The 24,138-nt window shown below is 31.3% G+C and overlaps 2 protein-coding genes across 4 annotated transcripts; one reads left to right on the plus strand and one right to left on the minus strand.

The window, feature by feature from the left end:
* Positions 1 to 11,603: 11,603 nt before the first annotated feature.
* On the plus strand, positions 11,604 to 15,748 carry LOC107891989 (vesicle-associated protein 2-2). Its single transcript, XM_016816943.2, has 9 exons — positions 11,604 to 11,898; positions 12,541 to 12,621; positions 13,119 to 13,189; positions 13,303 to 13,384; positions 13,934 to 14,049; positions 14,131 to 14,283; positions 14,456 to 14,935; positions 15,045 to 15,122; positions 15,478 to 15,748. Exons 2-9 carry the CDS (start codon positions 12,573 to 12,575, stop codon positions 15,589 to 15,591), a joined length of 1,143 nt encoding a protein of 380 aa, XP_016672432.2. The 5' UTR covers positions 11,604 to 11,898; positions 12,541 to 12,572; the 3' UTR covers positions 15,592 to 15,748.
* Positions 15,749 to 16,362: 614 nt separating this feature from the next.
* Positions 16,363 to 21,977, minus strand: LOC107891968 (sodium/hydrogen exchanger 2-like). Of its 3 annotated transcripts, none has more exons than XM_016816911.2 (16): positions 21,715 to 21,977; positions 21,501 to 21,572; positions 20,586 to 20,936; positions 20,337 to 20,455; positions 19,892 to 19,989; positions 19,686 to 19,745; positions 19,555 to 19,601; positions 19,268 to 19,462; positions 19,138 to 19,184; positions 18,823 to 18,889; positions 18,601 to 18,701; positions 18,373 to 18,474; positions 18,020 to 18,158; positions 17,873 to 17,935; positions 17,517 to 17,600; positions 16,365 to 17,021 (listed from the first exon to the last, which is right to left on the minus strand). In XM_016816911.2, the coding sequence occupies exons 3-16, from the start codon at positions 20,760 to 20,762 to the stop codon at positions 16,689 to 16,691; spliced, it is 1,632 nt and encodes a 543-aa protein (XP_016672400.2). In that variant the 5' UTR covers positions 20,763 to 20,936; positions 21,501 to 21,572; positions 21,715 to 21,977; the 3' UTR covers positions 16,365 to 16,688. The 3 variants fall into 3 exon arrangements, with proteins under 3 accessions (NP_001313722.1, XP_016672400.2, XP_016672410.2); XM_016816921.2 differs by having other exon boundaries at positions 21,719 to 21,939; NM_001326793.2 differs by having other exon boundaries at positions 16,363 to 17,021; positions 21,501 to 21,912.
* Between the last annotated feature and the right edge of the window lie 2,161 nt (positions 21,978 to 24,138).

Genomic DNA, 24,138 nt, shown 5'->3' on the forward strand with positions numbered 1-24,138 from the left:
TTTGTGAAAGAGATAAAAGATTTCGTGATTTTTTAATTATTAGAAAATTATTTCATTGAAGCCTGCAAGAAGATATTGTTTAATAATTTCTTAATATACCATATAATTAATTAATTAATTAAAAAAAGATGTAGGTAACTTGTACCTATTTTAGTGACGACGACTTTATGTTTTTTAATCGCATGGCGTCTTGGAATCTCCCAAAGTTCTTAGCTTTTGAGAATTGATTCATAATAGCTTATGTTTTACTAAATTAGTGTTTTAATATTATTTTTCAACTAAACCCTCTTTACGTTTTTCATAAAGAAATTAAGAAAAAAAATCATTATAGTACAAAAAGAATGTGATCAAATTGTCAATTAAAATATAAATTCAAATGTGAGATTTGAAAAATAAGTAGTTGGTATACTTAAATAAACTATATTAAATATTAAAAAATATTAATTAGTAAATTAAAATATTATTTTATACATAATTCCAATATGCTTATTTCATGAGAAATAATATAAAATTTGGAAATTATACTCCGCTTACTTAAAAAAAAAAAGTTTTGAAGGATGAATAGCCAAAATTAACGCTTTGAAAAATATATTTCATATAATTATCTTCAAAAGATAATTATTTATATTAGATTTTATCTTACATTTTAAAAGTTTTCATTAATTATATATTATCAATGTAAAATTATTTAAATAAACATTTTATCCTTAAATAATAATTATCAATATTTAAGTTAAAATACTAAAAAAATCATAATTTTATAATTTTATCAAAGTAAATTTTTATATTTTCTTCATTTTCAAATAATCTTTGAATTAATTTTTAATTTATATTAGAGATAAATCTCAAAATTATACATAAACTTTGATTTAATGTGTATTGTTATACACTAACTTTAATTTGATGCAATTATATATATGAAACTTTAATTTTAATTTAATTTTCACATTTTACTAATATTGTTATTTATGTGACACTATTTATTCGTTATATTTTACGGAAATTGCTAATATATAATTTTATTAAACGAAAGTACAAACGAAAATTTTAAATTATATCATATATATATGGTAAATTTAAATTATTTTCACAAATACCAAAAAATACATGTTTTTAATATTATAGCAATGGAAAAATAAATTAAATTTTTCTAAAAAATATAATTTAAATTTTTGTGGAAATATTAAATTTTACTTATTCATTTTTTTTTAGTTTACTAAAATGTCAATAAAAAATTTTTATCTGACTTTAAGGAAAATAGTATCACATAAATAGCGTTGTAAGTGATATGTGAAAATTAAATTAATACTAAAATTTTATGTATAGAATTACACAAATTAAAATTTATGTATAATATTATATATTAAATCAAAGTTCATTTATACTTTTGAGATTTATCCTTTTTAACTTTGACTTTAATACCTAAACTAGCCTTGTACATTAGGTAAATATTATTAATTCAGTACCTAGAGAATTTTTTCTTGTCACTTTGATACTTGTACTTTCATTTTATCAATCTTACTAGCGGTAATATAATTTTCGGCTCCTGAACTTAGCAACTAGGTTCATTTTGGTACTTATTCTATTTTTTGTCCACTTTGAGATGTGAAATTGACAATTAGGTTCATTTTGGTTCCCAAACTTAAAAAATATAAAAGTTCAATGATGTCAGACTCTGAAACTGTGCCACGTCATCACTCAAAAATAAAAAAAAATTATATTAATTTTAAAGTGATGATATGATACAATTTTAGAGTGACACAATTAATATTTTAATAATCGAATCGGTGGTTGAATAGGATAGACTATCGGTTCTCGATTCAACTAGCTCGATTGGTTTGACCATCGAACCAACAATAATTAAATAAATAATTAGAAATTCACAACAATCTAAAAATATAAAAATATTATTAAATTGATTCAACTTGTACGATTTTTTGTTTTTACCAATTTCAATTAATTTTCGAGTCAATCAGTTCAACTCCTTTGTTCAAACTGTTATATCGATTAGTTTTTGGTCCGTTTAATCTAGTCTTGTTCCAGTAACACTAATCACATCACCAAATCTTGAAAGAATTCAAATTCATGAACCAAAATGTATTTAGTTGCCATGTTCAAAAACTAAAATAGGCAAAAGAAAATATAAATATCAAAAAAAATCTAATTACCAACTTTGGGACCAAAAATTGTATTATCCCATTTTATTACCTAATTCCATTTTCGGTTACAAAAGAAGACTACGTGGCTTGAAAAGTCAAATCAAATATTTCCATTTGAGTAGCTAATTCACGTCATTCAGTGAGGTAATTTTCATATTTGTATTAGTTTTAATTCCTTTAAAAAATCTCCCTATTAGGTTTTTTTTTCTTTCTATTTTCCACTAATTTCTAGTATTATTCACTTCAATCCAACATTGATTGAAATTTGAAAGAAACCCAACATTCTGTTAATCTCAGTCTTAAATCTTAATCTTCGTTCTTCATTCCTCAATTTGAAGGAAATATATATATATATATCCACCATTTGATTTTGATGATCATATCCGTTTCTGAGAATAGGCAAAATTAGAATGTCGATTTCTGGAAAAAAAAAAGGGGGGGGGGTTGGTGAAGTTGGGGCATAGGGTTGCCGAAAAATGTGTTATGCCCTTAAAGAGTTCCCAGGGAAGTAAGGTCTGTGCCTAAAAAAGAAAAGAGGGATGCTATGGTCAAAATTATTTAATTAAAACAATTTTAAATCTTAAATGTACCGAAAAAAATAAAACATTTTAAATATTATGATTTTTTTAATCTTTTGATGAAATGATATTATAGAGTAATTCCGTTAATTAAATTATAAATACAAAACTCCCCACATAGTTTTTGTTTTTCTTCGACATCCATTAAACTAATACCTTCCTTACAAATTATATTCATGCCTTCCAAGTTAAAATTAAATCTTATGGAACAAATTCATCTACATATATGGCAACATTTTAATTTGAATTCTAAAGCTGTCAAAACTTCCAAATAATTTTTTTTTATTAAAAACGTTAAATGCTTCGGTTATAAATAAATTATAGCAAAAAATAGTTTGCTGCGATAGCACAAAGTTGCTAACCCTAGCATGATTAGGTTTTTTTCTATTTGATTTCATATTTTTTGAATTATATATTCATTGGCGGCGATAAACACTGGTTGTGAACTTGCAAGTTGTCGGTGATTTTATATGGAAGAGAACTTTGGTAATCTCAATATTGATGAAGATGAGGAGATCCCAGTTCACTTTACTGAAGAAGATGTGGATGTTGTTGAAGATTATAGTTGGTGTTTGATGAGACGAGTTTTAACAGAAAGCGTTGTGCACTTCATGTCCATGAGGAACACGTTGGCAAACTTATGGCACCCTTTGAGAGGGATTTCAATCACAAATATTGGAGATAAGAGGGTGTTATTCAGGTTTTATAATGAGATTGATTTTAAGAGGGTGATTGACGAGATGCCATGGTTCTTCAATAAGCATCTAATTATCTTTCATAAGATGGAGCGGGGAGAGGGCCCATTGCAAGTTCCACTTTTTAATGTCATATTTTGAATACAAGCCTATAATTTACCATTATGGTTTATGGCTGAAGGGATGGCACGACAACTTGAAAATTTTATTGGTCAGTTTTTAAAGTATGATGCGGAGTTGGTTATGAGAGGGGGAAGAAAATTTATGCTGATTAGGGTAAAGCTTGATGTTCGTGTTCCCCTGAAAAGAAAGAAAAAAGTTAATTATGATAAGAATAATTCGATATATGCCCTATTCCAATATGAGAAAATTACAATGTTTTGCTTCTTATGCACAAGGTTAGGGCATGGAGAGGGTTGCTGTCCGCTCCGTTTAACAATGGAAGATCAAGAGGTGGAGTTTGGGTGGGACAGTTCCTTCAGAGTGCAACCAATAAGAATGGCGTAGATGATAAGTCCATGGTTGCGAGAAAAGCCGAATGAGTGGGTAAGAACGAAAAAGAGAATAAGCAAGGAATAAGGCTATATACAGCCAAAAGAAAACCAATTGATAAAACATAATGAGGAAAATAGAGGAAGAATAGGGGACGTCATGGGAACAATAGTTGTAACGGTTTAATTTTTAGTGATGTCGGAAATGGTGATTTGAGATCACTAAATCCGACAAGTAAGATTGAACAAGATAGTAATTTAATATTTATGAGTCAAGTAAGAATTTAGAAGAATTTGTGAATTGGTGAATTTGGTGAATTAAAATAATTCATTAGGTCAAACGGGTCAAAAACGAGGTATCGAGACCTCGAATTTGAAAATCGAGATATAAATATTTTTATAAATATTTATGGAGTGTCATTTAGTTAGTATTAAAGTTTGGTTGAGAAATTTTAACGTTTGGGTAGTCAATTAAATAAAAAGAACTAAATTGTAACAAATGCAAAATTTGCTAGAAGGATTAAATAGCTCAAGTGTTAAAATAAAGAGGATTTAAAGGGCAATTAAGCCTAAAAGTGAATAGGCTGGGCGGCATGGGCAAGAAAATCAGCAGAAAAATAAGGGAAATAAGGGTAAAATTGGAAATTTTACAATTTTAACATATAAAATAAGAATAAAATTGAAAAATCTAGAGATCTCTTCATATTTTCTCAGCCAAAACGCCATAGAAAGTCTGAAGAAAGCTGGTTTTTCATATTTTTACATCATGTGAGTTTAATTCTTGCTTTTTCTTGATAATTTTTATGTTTTTATGACTTTTACAATTAGGTCCACTTATAGAATTCATTAGTTTTTGATTTTATGGGTGAAATTGAAGTTACCCTGGATGTTTAAGGGAAGTTTATGATGAATTATTATGAAATTTAAGTTCTAATTTCATATTAAGATGGTTTAATTAAGTGATTTTGATAGGAAATGATATTTAGGACCAAATTGTGAAAAAGTTGTGAATTGAAGGTTTCTGTTGAAATTAAGAATATAAAAGGTTTTGAAATAGTCTAAAATGATAAAATAAAGTGTTTATTGAGAAAAATTAGTTCAATTGATGGGTGAATTGAGTAGGGACTAAATTGTAAAAATTGTAAATTTTAGGGTAAAAGTGAAATTTTGAAAGTTGAACAGTATAAATTGTGAAGTGAAATAGAAATCAAATAAATGCTAATGAGTGGAAATATTTTATATTATAGATCAAGAATCCAAAGAAGAACGAGGAAAAGAAAAAGTTGCGGAATAGTCCCTAAATTTCAATATCTTCTACAAATCAGCTGGGTAAGTTCATATGGTTGAATTTAGATGTTTATTTGTGAATGATTGAATGATATAATGTGTTATTATATATGAATTTGTTGTGGGGTTGTGAAAAATATTGTTAATGGAAAATAAATGTGGAAATGCAAATTAGGAAAAACGTAGGATTGAGTACGTTCGTTTCGTGACGTGTGATGAATTGACGGATAAGACCATGGTTGTTTCATGGCAAAGTGTGAAATGTAGGTATGGTATCATCCATACTGAGTTGTGAAAAGTAGGTATGGTATCATCCATACCGAGTTGTCAAATGTAGGTATGGAATTATCAAATCCATACTGAGTTAAGAAATGTAGGTATGGCATTTCCCATACTGAGTTGTAAAATGTAGGTATGGTATTTCAATGAGGAAAACCATACTGAGTTATGAATCGTGGCACTGAACAACGACGTACTCAATTTCGTAAGCCGTTTTCTAATTTGATAATAAGAAATACAAGAGAAGTGAACCAAATGAAAGAGATTGAGTAGTTGTTACTGTTGAGCTCAACTATGAGAATTATTATAACAGTGGTTGTGAATGGCAGGAAACCTTAGTAAACGTTTTGGTACTGTTTGAAAATATTATGTTTGATAATCATTACTTTTAAACCAATGAACTTACTAAGCTTCAATAAGCTTACTTGTGTATGTTTGATATTTTTATGTAGATTGAATTGAAGTGAAGTTGGTAGGTCGGATCAACACAACAAAGCACACTATCCAGATCAATTCCGGTAGCTTTTGTTTTATGTTTAAAGATTTATATGGCATGTATAGAATTTAAATGAATTGAAGTAAAGATGTTATAAACTAGTTAACAATATTTTGTACTAAAACAGTTTTTGGTTAGTAGCAGTAGTTTGAATTTGAAAATTCACCATAAATTATGAAAATCTAATTAGAGGTTGAATAAAATATGAAATTAAATCTTATTGAATCGAGTTTCATATAGAAGAAACGATGTAAGCAAAAGACTTTCATATCAGGAGATATTTGAATTTTTGTGAGTTAAGGTCAGAGTGATTTTGAGCTCCCCTATTCTGATTTGTAAAAATCATTAAAAATTGTAAAAAATAATTATGAGTCATACTATATATGTATGGATTCCTTATTGAGTCTATTTTTAATAGAAATAAACGGAATGGTTATTTGAATTCTTTACAGGGAGAAATTTGATTCGAAGTGCACAGGGGTCAGAGTAGCTAAACCCTGAAGAAGGGGAGACTTTAACTAATAAACTGTACTAATTGGCCTGACGAAAAATTCTAGAAAAAAATTAGTAAGTAGATATATGAGTCTAGATTTGGGGAAAATTTATGGATTTTAATTTCGAGTTTTTTAACTAGAGATATGATTTTTTTAGCGATTGTGACGCAGTTGGACAACTTGTCTGAAAAGTATGATATAAATTGTCTGAATTTGTTTAAGTGCTCAAATAAGTTTAGTAATGCCTCGTGCTAGACTTCGGCGACGGTCTCGGGTAAGGGGGCGTTGCAATAGTAAGGGAAACATTTAAACAATGACAAAACTCTTAAATGAATTAGCTAACGCAAGAGTTTCTATCAAAGGAAAAGAGGTAATACAGGAAGCTGAGGACAAGCCGATTGTGTTAAGGGAAGGAAAGAAGAGGCAAAAGATACAATGTGAATATCAAGAAAAGACAAGTCCTTTTAAAGTGATTAGATCCAATGTTGATAATGAAATAGTGTCGACAGTTGGAAAGCAGATCGGCCAGTCACAATGAAAATCCTAAGCTGGAACATTCACGGGTTGGGGCAACCACGAGCGGTTCGTCGTCTCAAGAATAGTTTGAGACAAAGTCGACCCCAAATCTTGTTTCTTATTGAGACAAAAGTTAACACAAGAAGGATGGAAAGAATAAGGAAAATTTATGGTTTTGGGAATGGGATAGAAGTAGCAGCAGATAGATCAAAATGATGCTTATCTTTAAGCTGTAGGGAAGAGGTGGACATAACCTTAAGAAGTTACTCTAGTTCATACATTGACGTAATGGTAAAGGAAAAGAAAGAATCATTAACATGGTGATTTATTGGTTTTCATGAAACGCCCATGAAAGGTTTACGAAAGGAATCATAAAATTTATTAAGATAATTGGGAAGAGATTGTAACTTACCATAGGTAGTGATGAGAGATTTCAACGAGATAATATTTTCGTTTGAAAAGAAAGGTGGTCATGTAAGAGACGAGAGACAAATGATTGTTTTTTGTGATGTTTTATGGATTGTAACTTAAGTGACTTAGGTTTCTCCGAACAATGGTTTACATGGGAGAGGGGAGGGTTGCCAAACAATAACATTAGAGAGAGACTTGACTGAAGCATGACAAATACAAGATGGTGGGAACTTTTTCCAGGCTACTCAGTTGAACACTTACAACACAGTATTTTTTATCACTGTCCGATTATGCTTAACACAATAGGAATAATTGGTGGACGCACTCTAGCAAGACCATTCCTTTTTCGATTTAATGCGGATTGGATGTTGGAAGAGAATTTTGAGGAGTAGGTGATTAAAGGATGAGGACCATGTGAAGGAGATATTACAAAAAATTATCTATACTTAGATCGAAATTGAGTAGATGGGCTAGCATGAATAAGGCAATTAGAGAAGGAAGAAAACAAGATTTATATTTAGGTTGAGGGAGTTGGCCAAAGACAATCCCATTGATGAAGTACTTGCACAAATAACGAATATAAATATAGCTTTAAATATTGGAGCAGACAAAGAAGAAATTTTTTGGGAGTAAAAGGCGAGGGTAAACTAGCTTAAAATGGCAGATTGAAATACATCTTTTTTCCATAAGGTGGCAAATGGTCGTAAGAGGAAAAACACAATCAGGGGTATTAACGACGTCAATGGAAGATGGATGGAAGGAGAGATTGAGCTCATTGATGTTGCTTCCAAATTCTTTAAAGAACTGTTCACGACAAAAACAGTAGGCCAATGTGATAGGATTTTCGAGAATGTCCAACCTTGTATAACTGGAGCTCTAAATGAGGAACTGATGGTTGATTTTCAAAAAAAAAAAAAAAGAAGTTCTTGAAGCAGTGAAATTAATGCCAACTCTTAAAGCATCAGGTAAGGATGGCTTTACTATTTTTTTTCTTTCAAAAATATTGGCAGGATATAGGGGATGATATTTGTAGATACTGTCTGGTTGTGTTAAAATGAAGTAAGGATATACAAGAAATCAATAGAACAAATATTATTTTAATCCCTAAGACAAGCTCACCAAATAATGCGAGTCAATTTAGACCAATCAGCCTGTGCAATGTGATTTTTAAAATTATATCAAAGATGCTGTAAATAGATTTAGGAAGGTATTGGATATATATATACAATGCCAATGTTCCAGACGTGGTCTTACATGTAATAAAACATTGATGCCACTGTCCCAGACAGGGTCTTACACGAAATCAGATACGATGCCAATGTCCTAGGCATGGTCTTACACGTAAAACAGAAGTCGATGTCAAGGTCCCAGATGTGGTCTTACATGATAACACATATCAGAATCTTATGTCATGACATATGTATCCTAACTATTCCTAGGATTCGTATGATACTTTTCAGACGTCGGAACTTTGTCGATACTTTCTCAAATAACAAATATTTAGCTCAAACATTCATTCATCACAATTCAATATCATATGAATAATAAGAATTCAATTCAGACACGTTTATTGTATATTGACTTACCTCGTACGAATTTAGATAGACTAAATCGGCTACTCGACGACTTTCGACTTTCCCCGATCTAATTCTGTATTCTTTAATTCTCGATCTATATAAATTCAAATTTAACTCATTCACTTTCATGTTCATTCAAATAAATCTGCAAACACATATTTAGGGCAATTTGCAAACTAGCGCTTACATTTTCAAGTTTTGACACTTTAGTCCCTAATTCACAAAATCACAAAATACACATAATATGCATATACTCATGCTTGACCAAATATTCATAGCACTCATACAAGTCCACACATTTCATTTATTTCATATTTTAGTCCTTCAATTCATAAATTTCACAATTTAGCCCATTTTACTCAAAATTATAAAAAATCCAAAGACAAAAGATATTAACCCAACATTAAACTTTCATATTTCATCATTTAACAACATAAAACTCATGAATTCATCCATGGCACATTTCAAAATTATCATCAAAATTAGAAATTGAGGCATGAGCTTAGTAAAACACAAAGCAGCGATCACAAAAACGTAAAAATTATCAAAAACAGATTAAAACACATACCTTAATCAAAGATTTCCTTAGCCGAACCCTAGTGTTCTTTTTCTTTTCTTTTGTTCATCAATTTTCGGCAAAAAATGGATATTAATGGCCATTTTCATGCTTTTGGTTTTATTTTAATTATCATATTAACTAAATTCCCATTTTACCCTTTGTTATAAAACTAATAAATAAATAAACACAAGGCCATTAGTGTCCATTAACCATGTAAATGGCATATTAACCACATAAGGACCTCTCAAATAATAAGCGAAATCAAATAGGCACTTTTAACATATAAAAGATAACTTTTACATTTTATGCGATTAGGTCCTTTTATCAAATTGAGCATACCAACAATTAAATTTTCATACGAAACTTTCACACATGCTAATTCATATATCATAAGCACAAAAAATAATATTTAAATATTTTTTAACTCGAATTTGTGGTCTGGAAACTACTATTCCGACTAAGGTTTAAACCAAACTGTTACATTATAGATAATATATTAGTAACTTATAAAATCCTACATTCATTTAAAAAGACAAAAATAAGAATAACTTGATCATTTGCTTAAAACTTGACATAAGTAAGGCGTATGCAGGGGCGACGCTGGGGTGGCTGGCATGGGCCCTGCCCCCCTAAAATGTAAAATTTTATTTTAGGCTCTTAAAATTTTTTAAAAATTTTAAATTAGTAAAGGTAAAATTACACTTTGACCCTCTAAAATTATAAAAATTTGATTTAATCCTTTATAAATTATAAAGATATAAATTATAAAAAATTAAAATTTCATCTGACTCCCCTAAAAAATTTTTCTGGCATCGTCCTGAGGGTATGTCAAGAAAAGATGATGGAAAAAATGGGTTTATGTAATGGTTGAGTAAATTTAATTATGAAATGTGTCACTACAGTGACATATTCGACGGTTTTGAAGGGGATACAAGGTGGAGATTTTAAGCCTAGTAGGAGATTGAGACAGGGCGACCCCTTATGCCCTTATTTATTATTTGCGCACAAGGATTTTCCAATCTTATTATAATGGAGGAGGCGTCAACACCAGTTGAAGAGATTGTTAATAATTAAAGGATTGGAATCGAATGTGACTGTTCTTAAAAGGTAAGGACTGAATCAAAAAAATGGGTGAGTTTAGTTTCCGAAAGAACTCAATTGGAAGCAGAGGGCTAGATATTTTAAAGGTCTATTTCCCCAAAAGGGGTGCGAAGCATTAGCCTCTGTCTTTGATGCGATAATGGAGATTGAACGGTTTGGAGGAGACGAACGACACTGTTGTCTTTAGGTTTTGTTTTGATTGTTTTTTATTTTGTTGTTTTTATTTTTTATTTTTTATTTTTTATGGGTACACCGTTTGGTGGCCCTTTTGCTGGTGGACAGCTAGTTTACTTTCTTGGCTTTGTAACTGTTCGTTTTTGCATTTATTAATTGCATTAGTTAATTATTTCAGAAAAAGCACTTTTTACCTTTTAAGAAAATATATTTTTTCGACTAAGAATTTTGGAATTGGGTTAAGCTCGCCAAATCTGAAAAAAACCAGAGGTTATTTGTATCTGTTAAATAAATTTAATCATTAATTTTTAATCCAATCAATTTTACTATGAATTTAGTTTCAATTAAATAAATTATTAAAATTATCATAATAATTTAAAAAAATAAAAATTATAAAATTGATTTAATCATTGGCTCAACAAAGTCAATTATTTTTTTTTCTTTTGCTCTATATTTATGTATTGTCGGTATATATTAAACAGTCTTTATTCTAATTAGTCAGTTCGATTTTAACAACTTTATTTACAACAATGTCTAAATCCCAAAAATTTAAATATATTTTAGAAAAAAATTATAAAAAAAATTAGAAATTTCACACAATAAAATAACAATATAAAGTAGGAAAATGATAAGGAAAGGAAATCGAAGGTTAAACCGAGGCAAGGCCCAAAAGGCAAGAAGTAAAACAAAACGGAGTGGGTTAGTGAAGGAAACGGCGGGTACAACTAACGCTCCAGCCTTTTGGTTTTCTATTTAAAAGCTTTGCTACCTTTTTATGCTTGTCTTTCACTTCCCAACTTCATAGCTTTTTTTTTTTCTTCGCCACTCCCCATTTCACCTCTCCCACCACCAAACCCCAAACAACTCTCTCTCTCTCTCTCTCTCTCTCTCTCTCTCTCAGGCAATTTCTGGGACTATCCGCTTTGTTTTCTTTATTTTTATTATTATTATATTTTTATTCTAGAATTTTATATTCTATTTAAATTCTTCACTTTCACGCTATAAATCCGCTCTCCGTTTCTCTCCCTTTCCCCTTCCTCTCTCTCTTTTCTCTTTGCCACAGATTCCTTCGCTGATACCGGTAAGCTTTCCCACTTCCGATTTCCACAAAAACGTTGTCGTTTTCTTCTCTAGTCTTTTCTTTTTGCTCTGAATTTCATGCTCTGTGGAAACTCGAGACCTGGAAAACGATGTTGTTTGACTGGTTTTTTTGGCGAGCTTTGATAATCGTATTTAAAAGAAGATGATAAGATGTCGGTGCCATGACGTTATTCTCGTTTCTCTTGAGTTGAAACTCGAGTCAGTACTGAGTTTGTCTGAGCTCAAATTTTTCGCTGCTTAACTTTGAGATCTTAGTGATGTATTTTGTTGTTGTTGTTCTGAATCAAAAGGAAAATGATCCGAGTTGAAGCGAGTCATTATTGCGATTTTGCTTTGAGAATTTTAAAACATATTCTGCTCTTTTTTTTCTACTTTGATTTCAAAACTTCGTCTCCTCGAACCCGAATCATCTCTTATTTTGAATCCAAACAGAGTTGTTTTGAGTCTGATCCGAGTCAAAGCGCGTCACAACTCGATTTAGTGTCGACTTCACCTTCTTCTTCTTTTTAAAATTATACCTTCATATTTATTCTAAATTCGGATATTTTGCAAAATGAAAAAGAAAGCCTCATCATTTCATTTGGATCATATTGCTGATTAGTTTGATAATTACTATGCGCAGATTAAGGTTTGGTGACTAAGTGAGGAAGGAAAATGAACACGCAACTTTTGGAGATTGAGCCAAAGGAACTTAAATTCGAATGTGAGTACATAATTACTTGATTGCCCCTTCTGTTTTTGCTGCGTAAAGTATTTTTATAATAAATTAGATAAAGTAACTTTTCATTCTTTAATCTTTTCTATTATAAGAAAATATTATCTGTTATTTAGAATTATTTTCTTTGTTTGGTCACTAAATACGCGGATGAAACAAGGAGTTGTTTAAACCTGTTTGTTTTAACGCTTCTTTTTCTGAAAAATAAAATATTAAAATATGGTAGTAAGCAAAATTTGTGCTTATTCTTTGAATCTAGCATATTAGATCTGAATATTAATGATTTTAATATTTTTCCGCCCTCATTCTGCAACCTTATTGTGAAAAAGATGCTAAAAAGAATTAAGGCTTCATTTCTTTTTTGTAGCATTTATGTTTATTTTTGTGGGTTTGTGGTGAAAAAACTGGAGGGGTTAATATATTCATAATTTCTTTATCTCCGATATTTATTTATTTCTGATTTAAATTTATTTTTTGTTTGTTAGTTATATTGAAGAAGCAAAGCTCCTGCTCGATTACGCTTACAAATAAAACTAACCAATATGTTGCTTTCAAGGTCTGAGCTCTTATCCTTTAAAAAAAAATTGAAATTTGAAAGGTTTATTTCGTGGGATAGAATATTTTAGAATGCTGGATTCCAATGTAATTGAAGCAAAGATATCTGTACAGGTTAAAACTACATCTCCGAAGAAATACTGTGTACGGCCTAATGTTGGCATCATTATGCCAAAATCAGCTTGTGGTTTTACAGGTAAGGAGTTTCTGTACTTAATTTATTTTATGATTCATGCTATGTGCACGTAACAAATGAATGTGAAAGCTTAAGTGGCTTTTAATCTAATAATGGCTCACGACTAATGATATAAGTATATTAAGATCAAGTTATCATTACAAGTTATGGGGTCACTTGGCTGAGGGACCCTAGATGTTTTCCAATTATTTTGCCGTCTGAGAAAGGCAAAGATTGGGATTTGATAAGGGTTTACTTTTTCAGCTTTTCATGTGCTTTAAATGCCTGGGCATTTCGTCTGTATCAGCCAGTTGCTTTTCAGTTTGATAATTCATGATTAATTTGCTGAGATTGCAAATCCTGTGAGGCAACAAAAAGTAAAGAATATTAAACACTTTTGACGAATGATAATCTGATAATCTTCACCTTTAGGACAATCTGCCATTTGATGTCCCACGATGCTACTTACATATAAAATACAATCCTGAATTTCTCATATGATGTTCTTTGTCAAATTTCTACCCTGTCCTATACTATATATATTCTCACCATTGTTCTTTTTTCGTTTAGTTACCATGCAAGCTCAGGAGGAAGCCCCTCCTGATATGATATGTAGAGATAAGTTCTTAATCCAAAGCACAGTTGTCCCAGTAGGAACAACTGATGAAGACATTACATCTGCCACAGTAAGTGATTTTCTGCCCTCCTTGTGCTTTATTTGATAATATTAATTAGTCAGTGGCTTTCGCTCATTGTGTGCTTGACAGTTTGTCAAGGACAGTGGAAGACATATTGAAGAGAACAAGCTTAAGGTTGCCCTTGTCAGCCCTTCTGATTCGCCAGTGCTATCACCAATTAATGGGACAATGAATCAGGGAATGGATTATGATAGAGTTGAGACTTTTGCAACACTTCCAACGGTTAGATCAACGTCATCTATTTTTGTAGCCCTTAAAATTCGATTTACTTCAACTCTTAACTTATATGATTAGTATTCTTTATAATCTGAAAGGAATTTTTTGTTTGAATATGAGATTTAAAAACAAACTTCAAGTATATTAATGAAGCTTATACATTTAAGCTCTGTGTCAGGTTGTGACGATTGAGGAATCAAAGATGAGAAATACTGAGGATTTGAAGCCAACAAAGGATGCAGAGTGGAATTCAAGGAAAGATATGTTATATGAGGAGAAATTAAAACCAAAGAAGGATGCAGAGCTGAAGCCCATGAATGATATATTTGGTGACAATTTAAATATAATAAAAGACACTGAACTGAAGCCAAAGACGGATGCAGAGCTGAAGCCAATGAATGATATTTTTGGTGACAATTTAAATATAATAAAAGACACTGAACTGAAGCCAAAGAATAATTCTTTCAATAGCAAGGAGTTAAAGCCGGTGAAAGATGAGGAATCAAAGCCAATGGAGGATATTCTAGAGACCGAGGAATTGAAGCCTGTGAAGGATTACAAGGTGAAAACATTGAAGACTGATGAGGATCTTAAGTTTGCCAAAGATATGGAGGAAATGAAATCAAAATTAAGTGACCTTGAATCAAAGCTAGGCAAGGTAAGTTAACAAGGCTTGATAATGACGGTTAAAAAAAGGTCATGTTATGTTTTGCTGTCATTTAATTCGAATCCGTTTTCAATAACACTAGTAGTCATTTCCGTTTCAGGCTGAAGCAACCATTTCAAAACTGACAGAGGAGAGGAGGTTAACTGTTCAAGAGAGGAAGACCTTACAAGAGGAACTGGTAAGTTATTCTCCTGTGCATTCATCTTCTCGTAGATTCTTGTTATATATATCTGAGATCAAGTGTTCAATCTCATAAAGTCAATAAATGTGATGCCACTTTTGCGGGTGATTTTCTAGGCTTTTTAGCTTTTGACCTGTTAATGATGAATGGTCAGAATGTGTGTCCTCAGACGTCTTCTTTTTTCTCACTTAGAGTAGGCCAGTTATTGTTTTTGACCATCTAATAATCCTTCTACCTTTTACCTATTAGGTAAATCCATTTTAAGAGGGGCTATTTCTTTACCAAAACAATGTTTTGAGTTTAGATGAAAGATGTTTAAAAATATTTACAGTAAAAGTCCATATCTATGCAGGCGCTGTTGAGGAAAAAGAGTGATGTAAGAAGAGTTCAAGTGGGATTTCCTCTCCTATTTGTGTGTATGGTAGCAATTGGAAGTATGTTTATGGGGTACCAAATGCAGCAGTGACAAAACTATACTTCATGTGATGGCGTGATCCCGCAACAATAATGCAGTGGGTTTGTTAATAGTTAAGAGAAGATTGTAGTTATTTTTCTCAACATAGCAAGTGTGCACAATATTTTATAGGGATGGCTAATATAAAGCAAAAAATTTGTTTTGTGAACGTTTGTGGTTAGCTGGTTGGCGAAAAGGAAAAAGAACATATGAGGTAACCCATAGATTAGAAGTTTATACATATAAAATATTATTTTCATTTAAACTTTTACAACCAAAATGCCCCTCAGATAATTTAATTTACTGAACCGGTTTTTTTTTTAAAAAAAACAAAGGAAGCCTTTCTTAGAAAATAAGAGAAAATGATTATATGATTTTGAATGTTGAATGAACAAAAACATGTGTATATATATATAAATAGTTAGGTTTTCGATCTATTTTGTATACTATCCCTAAAAACATATCCTTTATTAGAGTTAAAACTGATCATATTTATTATCATAAAGGAAAAGTAATTAATTATTTGATTTGAACAATGAATATGTGAAATATCATATATATGTATGATATGCATCTTTTCAAAAATTAAAATTAATGCGCATTATTCCATTTTCTAGAAATGAACTGAATATCACATATAGAATCAAATCAATTTCGCGATCATTAGTTTTCAAATTCTAAAAAATATTATTTTTTACATATTATGAGAGGTAACAAGCTAGTTAAAAATAAAATAAAATCCTCTATTTTTTAACTTATGAATAAAAATAACGATCAGAATTCAATAAAAATAAAAACTAAACACACTGATATAAACACAAAATAAATACTCGTATACGTACAAAATAGAATGGCACACCTACCCCTAAGCTTCACCCAGATCATAAATATTCGTAAATGTCAAATGGAAAGATAGCATCAGGTGCGAAGGTAGTTTCGGGGAGAATAAACAAGAACCTCTTGAGGAAACTTGAAAACCAACAAAATATAGCCTATACATGAAACATACAAAGCATACCGCACTGGCTTCTCGCCAGAAGCATGTTTTTTGCAACCGACTGCATTGTTATATTACATGTACATTTTTGTAGAGATCTTGTTCAACCACCTCATTGCCATTGAGGCAGATTAGGTTCACTCCTTTCTGTTGGGGAGCCAGGAACGAAGGGCACAAAACCCCGGCCACCAAACATAGGGCGCATGAAGGCATTATCAAACTTTCGCCAATAGTAATGAACAGTGTGTGCTGGAGTTGTAAGAAGTGCACGAATGCTGTTTGGTCGATGAACTCCAATTAAACTATCATCAAAAGAGTCCTGGCCGCTTCCGAGAAATGGTGCCTCCATTGATTTTGGAGTAGATTGGTCTGAGAGCATGCTGGCTGTTGGTTTGGGATGAGGCAGCAAGAACCTTATTAGAGGTTTAGTCATTAAACCAAAAACCTGAGCACAACCACAAGAAGTATAAGAGATTTAGTAAAACTCCCAAGAAACTGTTATGATTACAACATAAGAGAACAGAGACTAGCAAAGAGATGCAAAAACAAACTGTTTTTACTCGAAAACACAACACAAAAGCATAAATATGTCAAAACTTTTATATAACACAATCATTAACTTACTACATTTTATAAAAATATATAACATCTTAAAGATGATGCCGACATAGTAAATAACACAAATCGTCAGGTCCACAAAAACTAGGATCTACATCTTAACAATAACCATTCTCATACAATTAGAACTTTCTATGAATCAACAGCTTATGCGACAAAAGCTCAAATAACCAATGATACTTGAAGCATTAATGCTGAAGCAAAGGCTTCAACATCTCAAAAAGTAAATTAAAGAAAAGAAAAATAAGGATAAAATGCTAAACATTTGAAAGAAACCATCAAATCTAAGCACAGCTAAAATTGAAGGCAGGAGACATCTTACCACAGTGCTGAATAGAACAATGGTTATGGTGCTTGTAATCATAATTGCATTTCCTCGCAACTGAGTATGGCCCCCCCTTGTAAACTGCATTTATGCATTACGTGAAAGTATATCAGATGATATCAGTTTGAACTTATTTTCAAACATGCATATATTTGAATTTCTTTATGATCTTCTAGCCAACTTAAATAAGCCTGAATGTATTGACTTGTAATAAAAAAAAAATGCTTACTTATTTCAAACATGCATATATTTCTATTTCCTCATAATTTTCTGGCCAACATTAACACATCAAAGCTCTAGATCTATAATAATAATAAGCTTCCCTTATAACTGAAATAACAGTAAGCCTTTACCTGATTATATGCAAGTGCCATAGATACAGCGCCTCTCATGAGCCCAGCCCACCATATTATAATCTAAATAAAGAAATACAGAGAGAAGTAATGTCAAATATCATCAATTGATTTGAAAGCAAAAAGTTAAACACCAAGAACACGTACTTGTTCCCTGAAGCTGATTTTCTCACTAGTTGATTTCTTTGCCAAGTTGGATAAAAATGACAGGGGAAACACAAAAGCCGCTCTTCCAACCATAACAAGACCCATCAGCACAGCACTAACAGCAACTGACGTTCCAGGGCTACAAAATGGAGATCAAACACAATGAAAAACACCAGCTCATCGGTAAATGGAAGTTATCTTGTACAAGTTGCATCGAAGAAAAGGGAAATGGAAGAGAAAATCTAAACTATATATTTATCAGATAGTCAAGACACATATGACTCATTAATTTACAATTTACCAAAATCATGTCAAAGAGTACTTCCTTGCAGGTACAGGTGCAAAGACCATACCTATCACTGACAAATCTCCACTTCTCCATGTCCAAAGCATCCATCCCGACATAAAGAAAGAGAAAAGTCTCAGCAACAAATGACAAGGTAGCAAAGGCATGCCTGAGTATAAACAAAAGAACTGAATCAATTGAGGCACATAAAGAGTTAAAATAGGGAATTTTTTGCCTCCTAATATCAATGATGCATGACCTCTATTGCCCTAAAATAACACTGGAAGAAACATACTTTGTAGTTACTCTTGAACTCTCAGTAACATTGTGCCAGGTATAATGTGACATCACAATCCCACAAAAGAATACTGTAAGAATGCCACTCAAATAGAACAGCTGCAAGCGAGGCAACATTAGAGTTATGTAGTATGCAAATAACCATCAAATTTAGAAAGTTGTATCAGAAAAAAGGAGGGGCTGGAAGAAACTGCCATATTATTGCTAACAAGAGTCTTACTTCAGCCATGATATACGAAAGGTATGCCATAAGCATCATAAGAGCAAATTCACGATCTGTTGAGTGCCTGAATCATATTAAAATCAAGTAGATTCAATAATTAGTTCAGAACTTCAAAAATAATAAAATTATGTTCAGTTAAGGTCCTCGGTTAAGTAAAATTTTCAAAATGACAAATGACACTACTTTTGTGTAACCCTTCATAGCGTGGCACAGGAAGAGATTCTTTTATAAGTATTTCAAGGTTGTTTAATGTATAGACGACAATTATGGAAAAGCGAGTTGATATGAAAACCCAGAAAGCATTGAAAATACCTTCCAAAGTACAACTTTTTGATGATGTAAGCACTAACCAACCCAACCTGAAATGAAAAGAAAAATATCACACCTTGGTGGAAGCACAGTGTTCACAGAATGAATCAGGTTTGTACGAAAAGACACTTACAATCACTCCCAGCATAGTGCTTGCTAAAAATAAATACAAAAAGCTGCCAATAAACTCCAGAAGAATTCTAGGACTGGTATTAACGAGGTCAAAACTCTGGATTGCATTGAAAAGCACCACAGATGTTGCATCATTTACAACACCCTCTCCGAAAACCAAACTGTAGAGTAATGGAGTCTCATCCTGATTAAGCACCTGCATCATCAGGAACAGTTCCATTTTAGCAAGTTGGTATACTAGTTGTTCCCGTTTAGAAAAAAGATACTATAATTTCAATTTATGCATACCTGCAGTGTGCAAACAGAATCTGTCGCAGCAAATATTGCACCAATTGCTGAAAGTCAAAGGAAACAATAGTAAGACACCAAAACATTCACAAAGTCATTTTGGAAAATAAGGGAAAAATAAGGGCTAATACCTAGAAAATCTCCAATGTCTAAGGAGCCAATGTCCATTTCCTTGAAGAAGTTAATTACACCTGTTACAACCGGAAAAATTAGTCTTGGCAATACAAAGACATACATCAACAAATTAAGCCGACTCCTAACACTGCCAATGGTAAGAAAATAAAATACAATGCATCTGCACTACTGTATATTGTCTCCATAAGGTCGTTGGAAATACCTAAAGAGATAATTGTACAAGATATTAGTGTACCAACAGCCCCAAACAGCATGATGGTGATAAAGTTACGGAAAAATTGCTTCTTTTTCACCTGAAACCTGGCAGAGAAAGCAGAGATCAGAAAGGCTTTAGGAAAGCAAAATATTAACTAAATGCAGCCATCATTATTACTCTAAAGAAAATTTAAATAAAACATCAAACCTTAACGTAGAAAAGACATCTATGTTCCTCTGTTTACAGCAATGAAAACATTGGGGAATTCTCAATGCACTCAAGTTCAAGCCAGAATAGAGACTCGGGAATGGGTATTTAAACAAAACAAAGCTTCACATTTGACAAGTATTATATGTCCATCTATTTTACCTTTTACAAGGTATAATAAATTATCTTCATATTTTCCTTTCACAAGATAAATTAAAATGAAAATGAAAGATAACAAACTTACCCAGCATTGAATATAATAGGGGGCAGAAGATAGATAAAGAACAGATCTTCACTGAAGACTAAAAGATGAGAGCTTTTACCCCCACTTGTCAACAAAATAATGACCCCAGTAAAAACACCCTGCCAATAAAAGTAATTTAAATCGAAGACATCAGACAAGAAAAACATACAAAACCAAGCAATCAAAACTTAGCTGAATTGTCCATGAATGACAAAATCCACGTCAACAGATGTTAAGAGAGAAACTCACAATGATAAGGGCAGTAATTGATTCGTTCATCCATCTATTCTCCTCCAAAAGATGACCAATCACAATGCAAGCACAAAGAAGCGCTACAAATATGTTCATGGAGACCACAGACGCATGGTCTGAAGTAGATAGTGTCTGCAACTTAGTAAAGACAGCAGCTAACTGCGGAGCCACCATATTGACCTCTTTTTAAATCAAATTTTATTAAACAACCAATTCCTTCTAACTGAAACAGTTGTAGTCCAAGGCTTCAGATTTAAGCTCTCCTTCAACAATGTAAATCTTCGAAAATTTTTATGCCTCTGAACTGTCCATTTCAAGAACTTTCTAATCTTAAAATCCTTAAGCACTCTGCATTATAATAAGCAAACAGTTAAAAGTAACCTATTATTCTGCAAATCTCAATTTTTTTTCCCATTTTTCATTCTTTATGTTCTGTTCTTGTGGTTGACTGTTGTCTTGGACAGTTGAAGGTGAAATTGAGGAAAAGAAAATCATTAACTTCAATTATATAGAAATATTTTCTTTCATTTTTTTTTAAAGTAGGAAATACGAAGAATTGAAGAAAGGAGAAGAATTTAGAACTCTTTTCAGTTATGGAACTCAGTTATCAATGATTTTTCTAACTGAAAAAGAAAAGAAATAATATATGCTTTCTTTTCATTCCTTCGCTTTCTCAGCGACCAAACTTTTCTTTAAAAAATCAAATTCAATTGAAAAAAAAATGAACAAAGACAGCATTTCTAAATATAATTAATCTTCTTTTTTTTTTTAATTATAACTGCTTTGCAATTTCATTGAATCAAAACAGCAGCTCACTACTAAAAAGATTCACAATTGTTAACTCCTTTTCTTTCTTTTCCTCTCATTATCTCAGCAAACAAACATGCGAATGAAAACAAAATTACAACTTACCGAATCGTTTTGGAGAATCAACATCATGCAGCAACAAATCATCCTTGTTTCAGCTCCGTTCAATTTTCTTCTCTAAATTAGCAAATAATTTGCGATTTTATTGAACCAAAAAAAAAACGGACAGTTTCAAAGAGACGAGTAAATTCGAAGAGAGAGCTTGAGAAAACAAAAACAAAAAAGAAAATCCAATGTTTCACTGTTTATGGAGCTTTACCCACGTGAATCTTCGACTTTCTCACCAACAAATTGCCACAATTTTCCTCTCTTCTTTTTTCAGCTTAAAATCTTCGCTTTCGATGGGAGCGAAAAACGATCAAAATCAAGACTGTGTTGAAGGAAATAAGAAAGGAACTTTAAATTTACAGTAAAATTATTTTTAAAATGGAAACGTGATCGCCGGGGACTGATTAACACAAATAATAGTGTTAGAATACGGTAAAAATGGAAATTTTTAAAATGCAAAATCGAATTTGAACTGTCTTATTTGTTGAGTGATAATTTCATAGGATATCACGTGGTTTTGACGCTGGTTTCATGTGAATCTGGACGTACGCGAGTAATCGTAAGTTGGTAAGACACGTAACAGCTAACAACTTTAACTCTCCCTCCTTTGGAAAACAGTTTAAATTCATTTACTTAAATAAAAATAAAAAATATAAACTAATTGATGGGCAAAAATAATAAAAAATAAATAAACTAATTTAAACAAAATTTTAAAAAATTAATTATTAATTTCCTTTTCTCTGGAAAAAAAATCATTCATTATACATAACTAACCTACTAATTGATATTATTGTGATTATAATTATAATTATTATGAATTATGATTGAACTTTCTTTTTATTACCGCCGCCCTTTCATGGTTAATTTTATTTTTAAAAATATATGAGTGATTTTATTTTTAAAATGAAATGAATTTATATAACATTATATTTGTAGTTAAAAGTAGAATACATAAAATAATTTGACAGATAGCTTAAACTTGATTATTTTATGAATTTAGTGAAGTTTAAAAATAAAAAATAAAATCAGTATATTACTGCAGTAACGTGATTGGCTAAGTATAAGTATTACAATATTATTAATTAAAATAAATTGAAATGGGGTGTGCATGTGATCCGATCTATTTATTTAGGTTCGAATGAAAAGGAAGTCTCACGAGCAATCTCACACCTTCTTTTTGTAGGCGTTGGGTTCTTCACGGATCTTAACATTCAAGTTCTTCTTTTTGTGTTTTAATCTTATACTGTCAACTTATTTTAATTTTTTTCTTTACAGTCACCATTTAAATAACTTATACAAAATATACTACTAATTATTAAGCCAACAAATTCCGTGAGTTCGAAACAAAAAGTTTTCTTTTATTCATTATTTTTTCAATTTTTGTGAAAAAAAAAATCCTGCATGTGTTGTTGATTATTAATTAATTAGATATGCTGTTTGTGTAAACACATGATTGGCCTCTTAGTTGAGATTTTCAACTTGGTTTTTTACAAGGCAAGTAAGTTATTTTTTTAAATAGCAAGTTTTTAAGTAAGTTATTGATTTTTTTATATAGTTAAAGGTTAAAAAATTTTAATATTAGTATTCAGTGTAATGGTAAAATAAATTACATTTTCAATGAGAGAATTGAAATTTTGAAGACGTTATTATTAAATGGAGAAGCCACAAATATGGATGGAAAAAAAATGAGGCAAGAGCATAGGAGATGTTGCTAAGTCCACCACCACTATAGTTGGCACGTTCTGCTCCATTGCCCAACCCGCTCCATTATAGATATATAATTTTAAAAATACTATCACCTACATGAAGCAATACATTTGTTCCCACTCACCCCACATCGCTTCACTTCAATTTAATCTTTACTATTTATATTTAATATTACTAATCTTTTTAAATGCAAGTAGATATTTAAATATAATTCTTCAATAAAGAACATCAAGTTGTGGCCTATTGGCTGAGTATTCATATTTTTCAGGAATAGTTTGGGTTCAAATCATCATTTTACCCAAAAATATTCTTCAATAAAATACTTAAATATAAAAATATGGATTTTTTCTAGAACAAATTGTTACATTTTTACCCTTCTTAATAACTAAATATACAAGCATAAAATGGTATAATTTCATGTCGTGAAGCAGGACGGGACAAACAATTACCATAACCGCTCCATACCCATTGTACAAAAATAAACTCACCCTGTCTTTCCCTACATCTACTTTTTAAAAGAAAAATCCACTCCTTTCAATGTGGATCTATTTGAAATATATTAGGTGGATTGAGTTTTGTTATCCCTAGCCATGAACACCGGACATGAACTGTAAAACAAATATGGAGGATATAAAAAAATCCATCAAGCAGATGTTGCTAAATCCAACACCAATCCACAATTGGCACGCTCTACTCCATCACTCGCTTTACTCCACTATGGATGTATAGTCTTAAAAATCCACTATCACCTCTATGGATGTTACCAACCCCATCTCGTTTTACTTCAATTTAATTTTTTTACTACTTATCTTTAATATTATCAATCTTTTTAAAGGCAAGTAGATATTTTTTTGAATAAAAATTGGCCTTTATTGAAAAGAGAGAAAGCCACCTCAAGAACTACAACCCATAGTAAATAACTAAAACA

Source organism: Gossypium hirsutum, chromosome A11 (assembly GCF_007990345.1).
Source record: "Gossypium hirsutum isolate 1008001.06 chromosome A11, Gossypium_hirsutum_v2.1, whole genome shotgun sequence".
Taxonomy (NCBI): domain Eukaryota; kingdom Viridiplantae; phylum Streptophyta; class Magnoliopsida; order Malvales; family Malvaceae; genus Gossypium; species Gossypium hirsutum.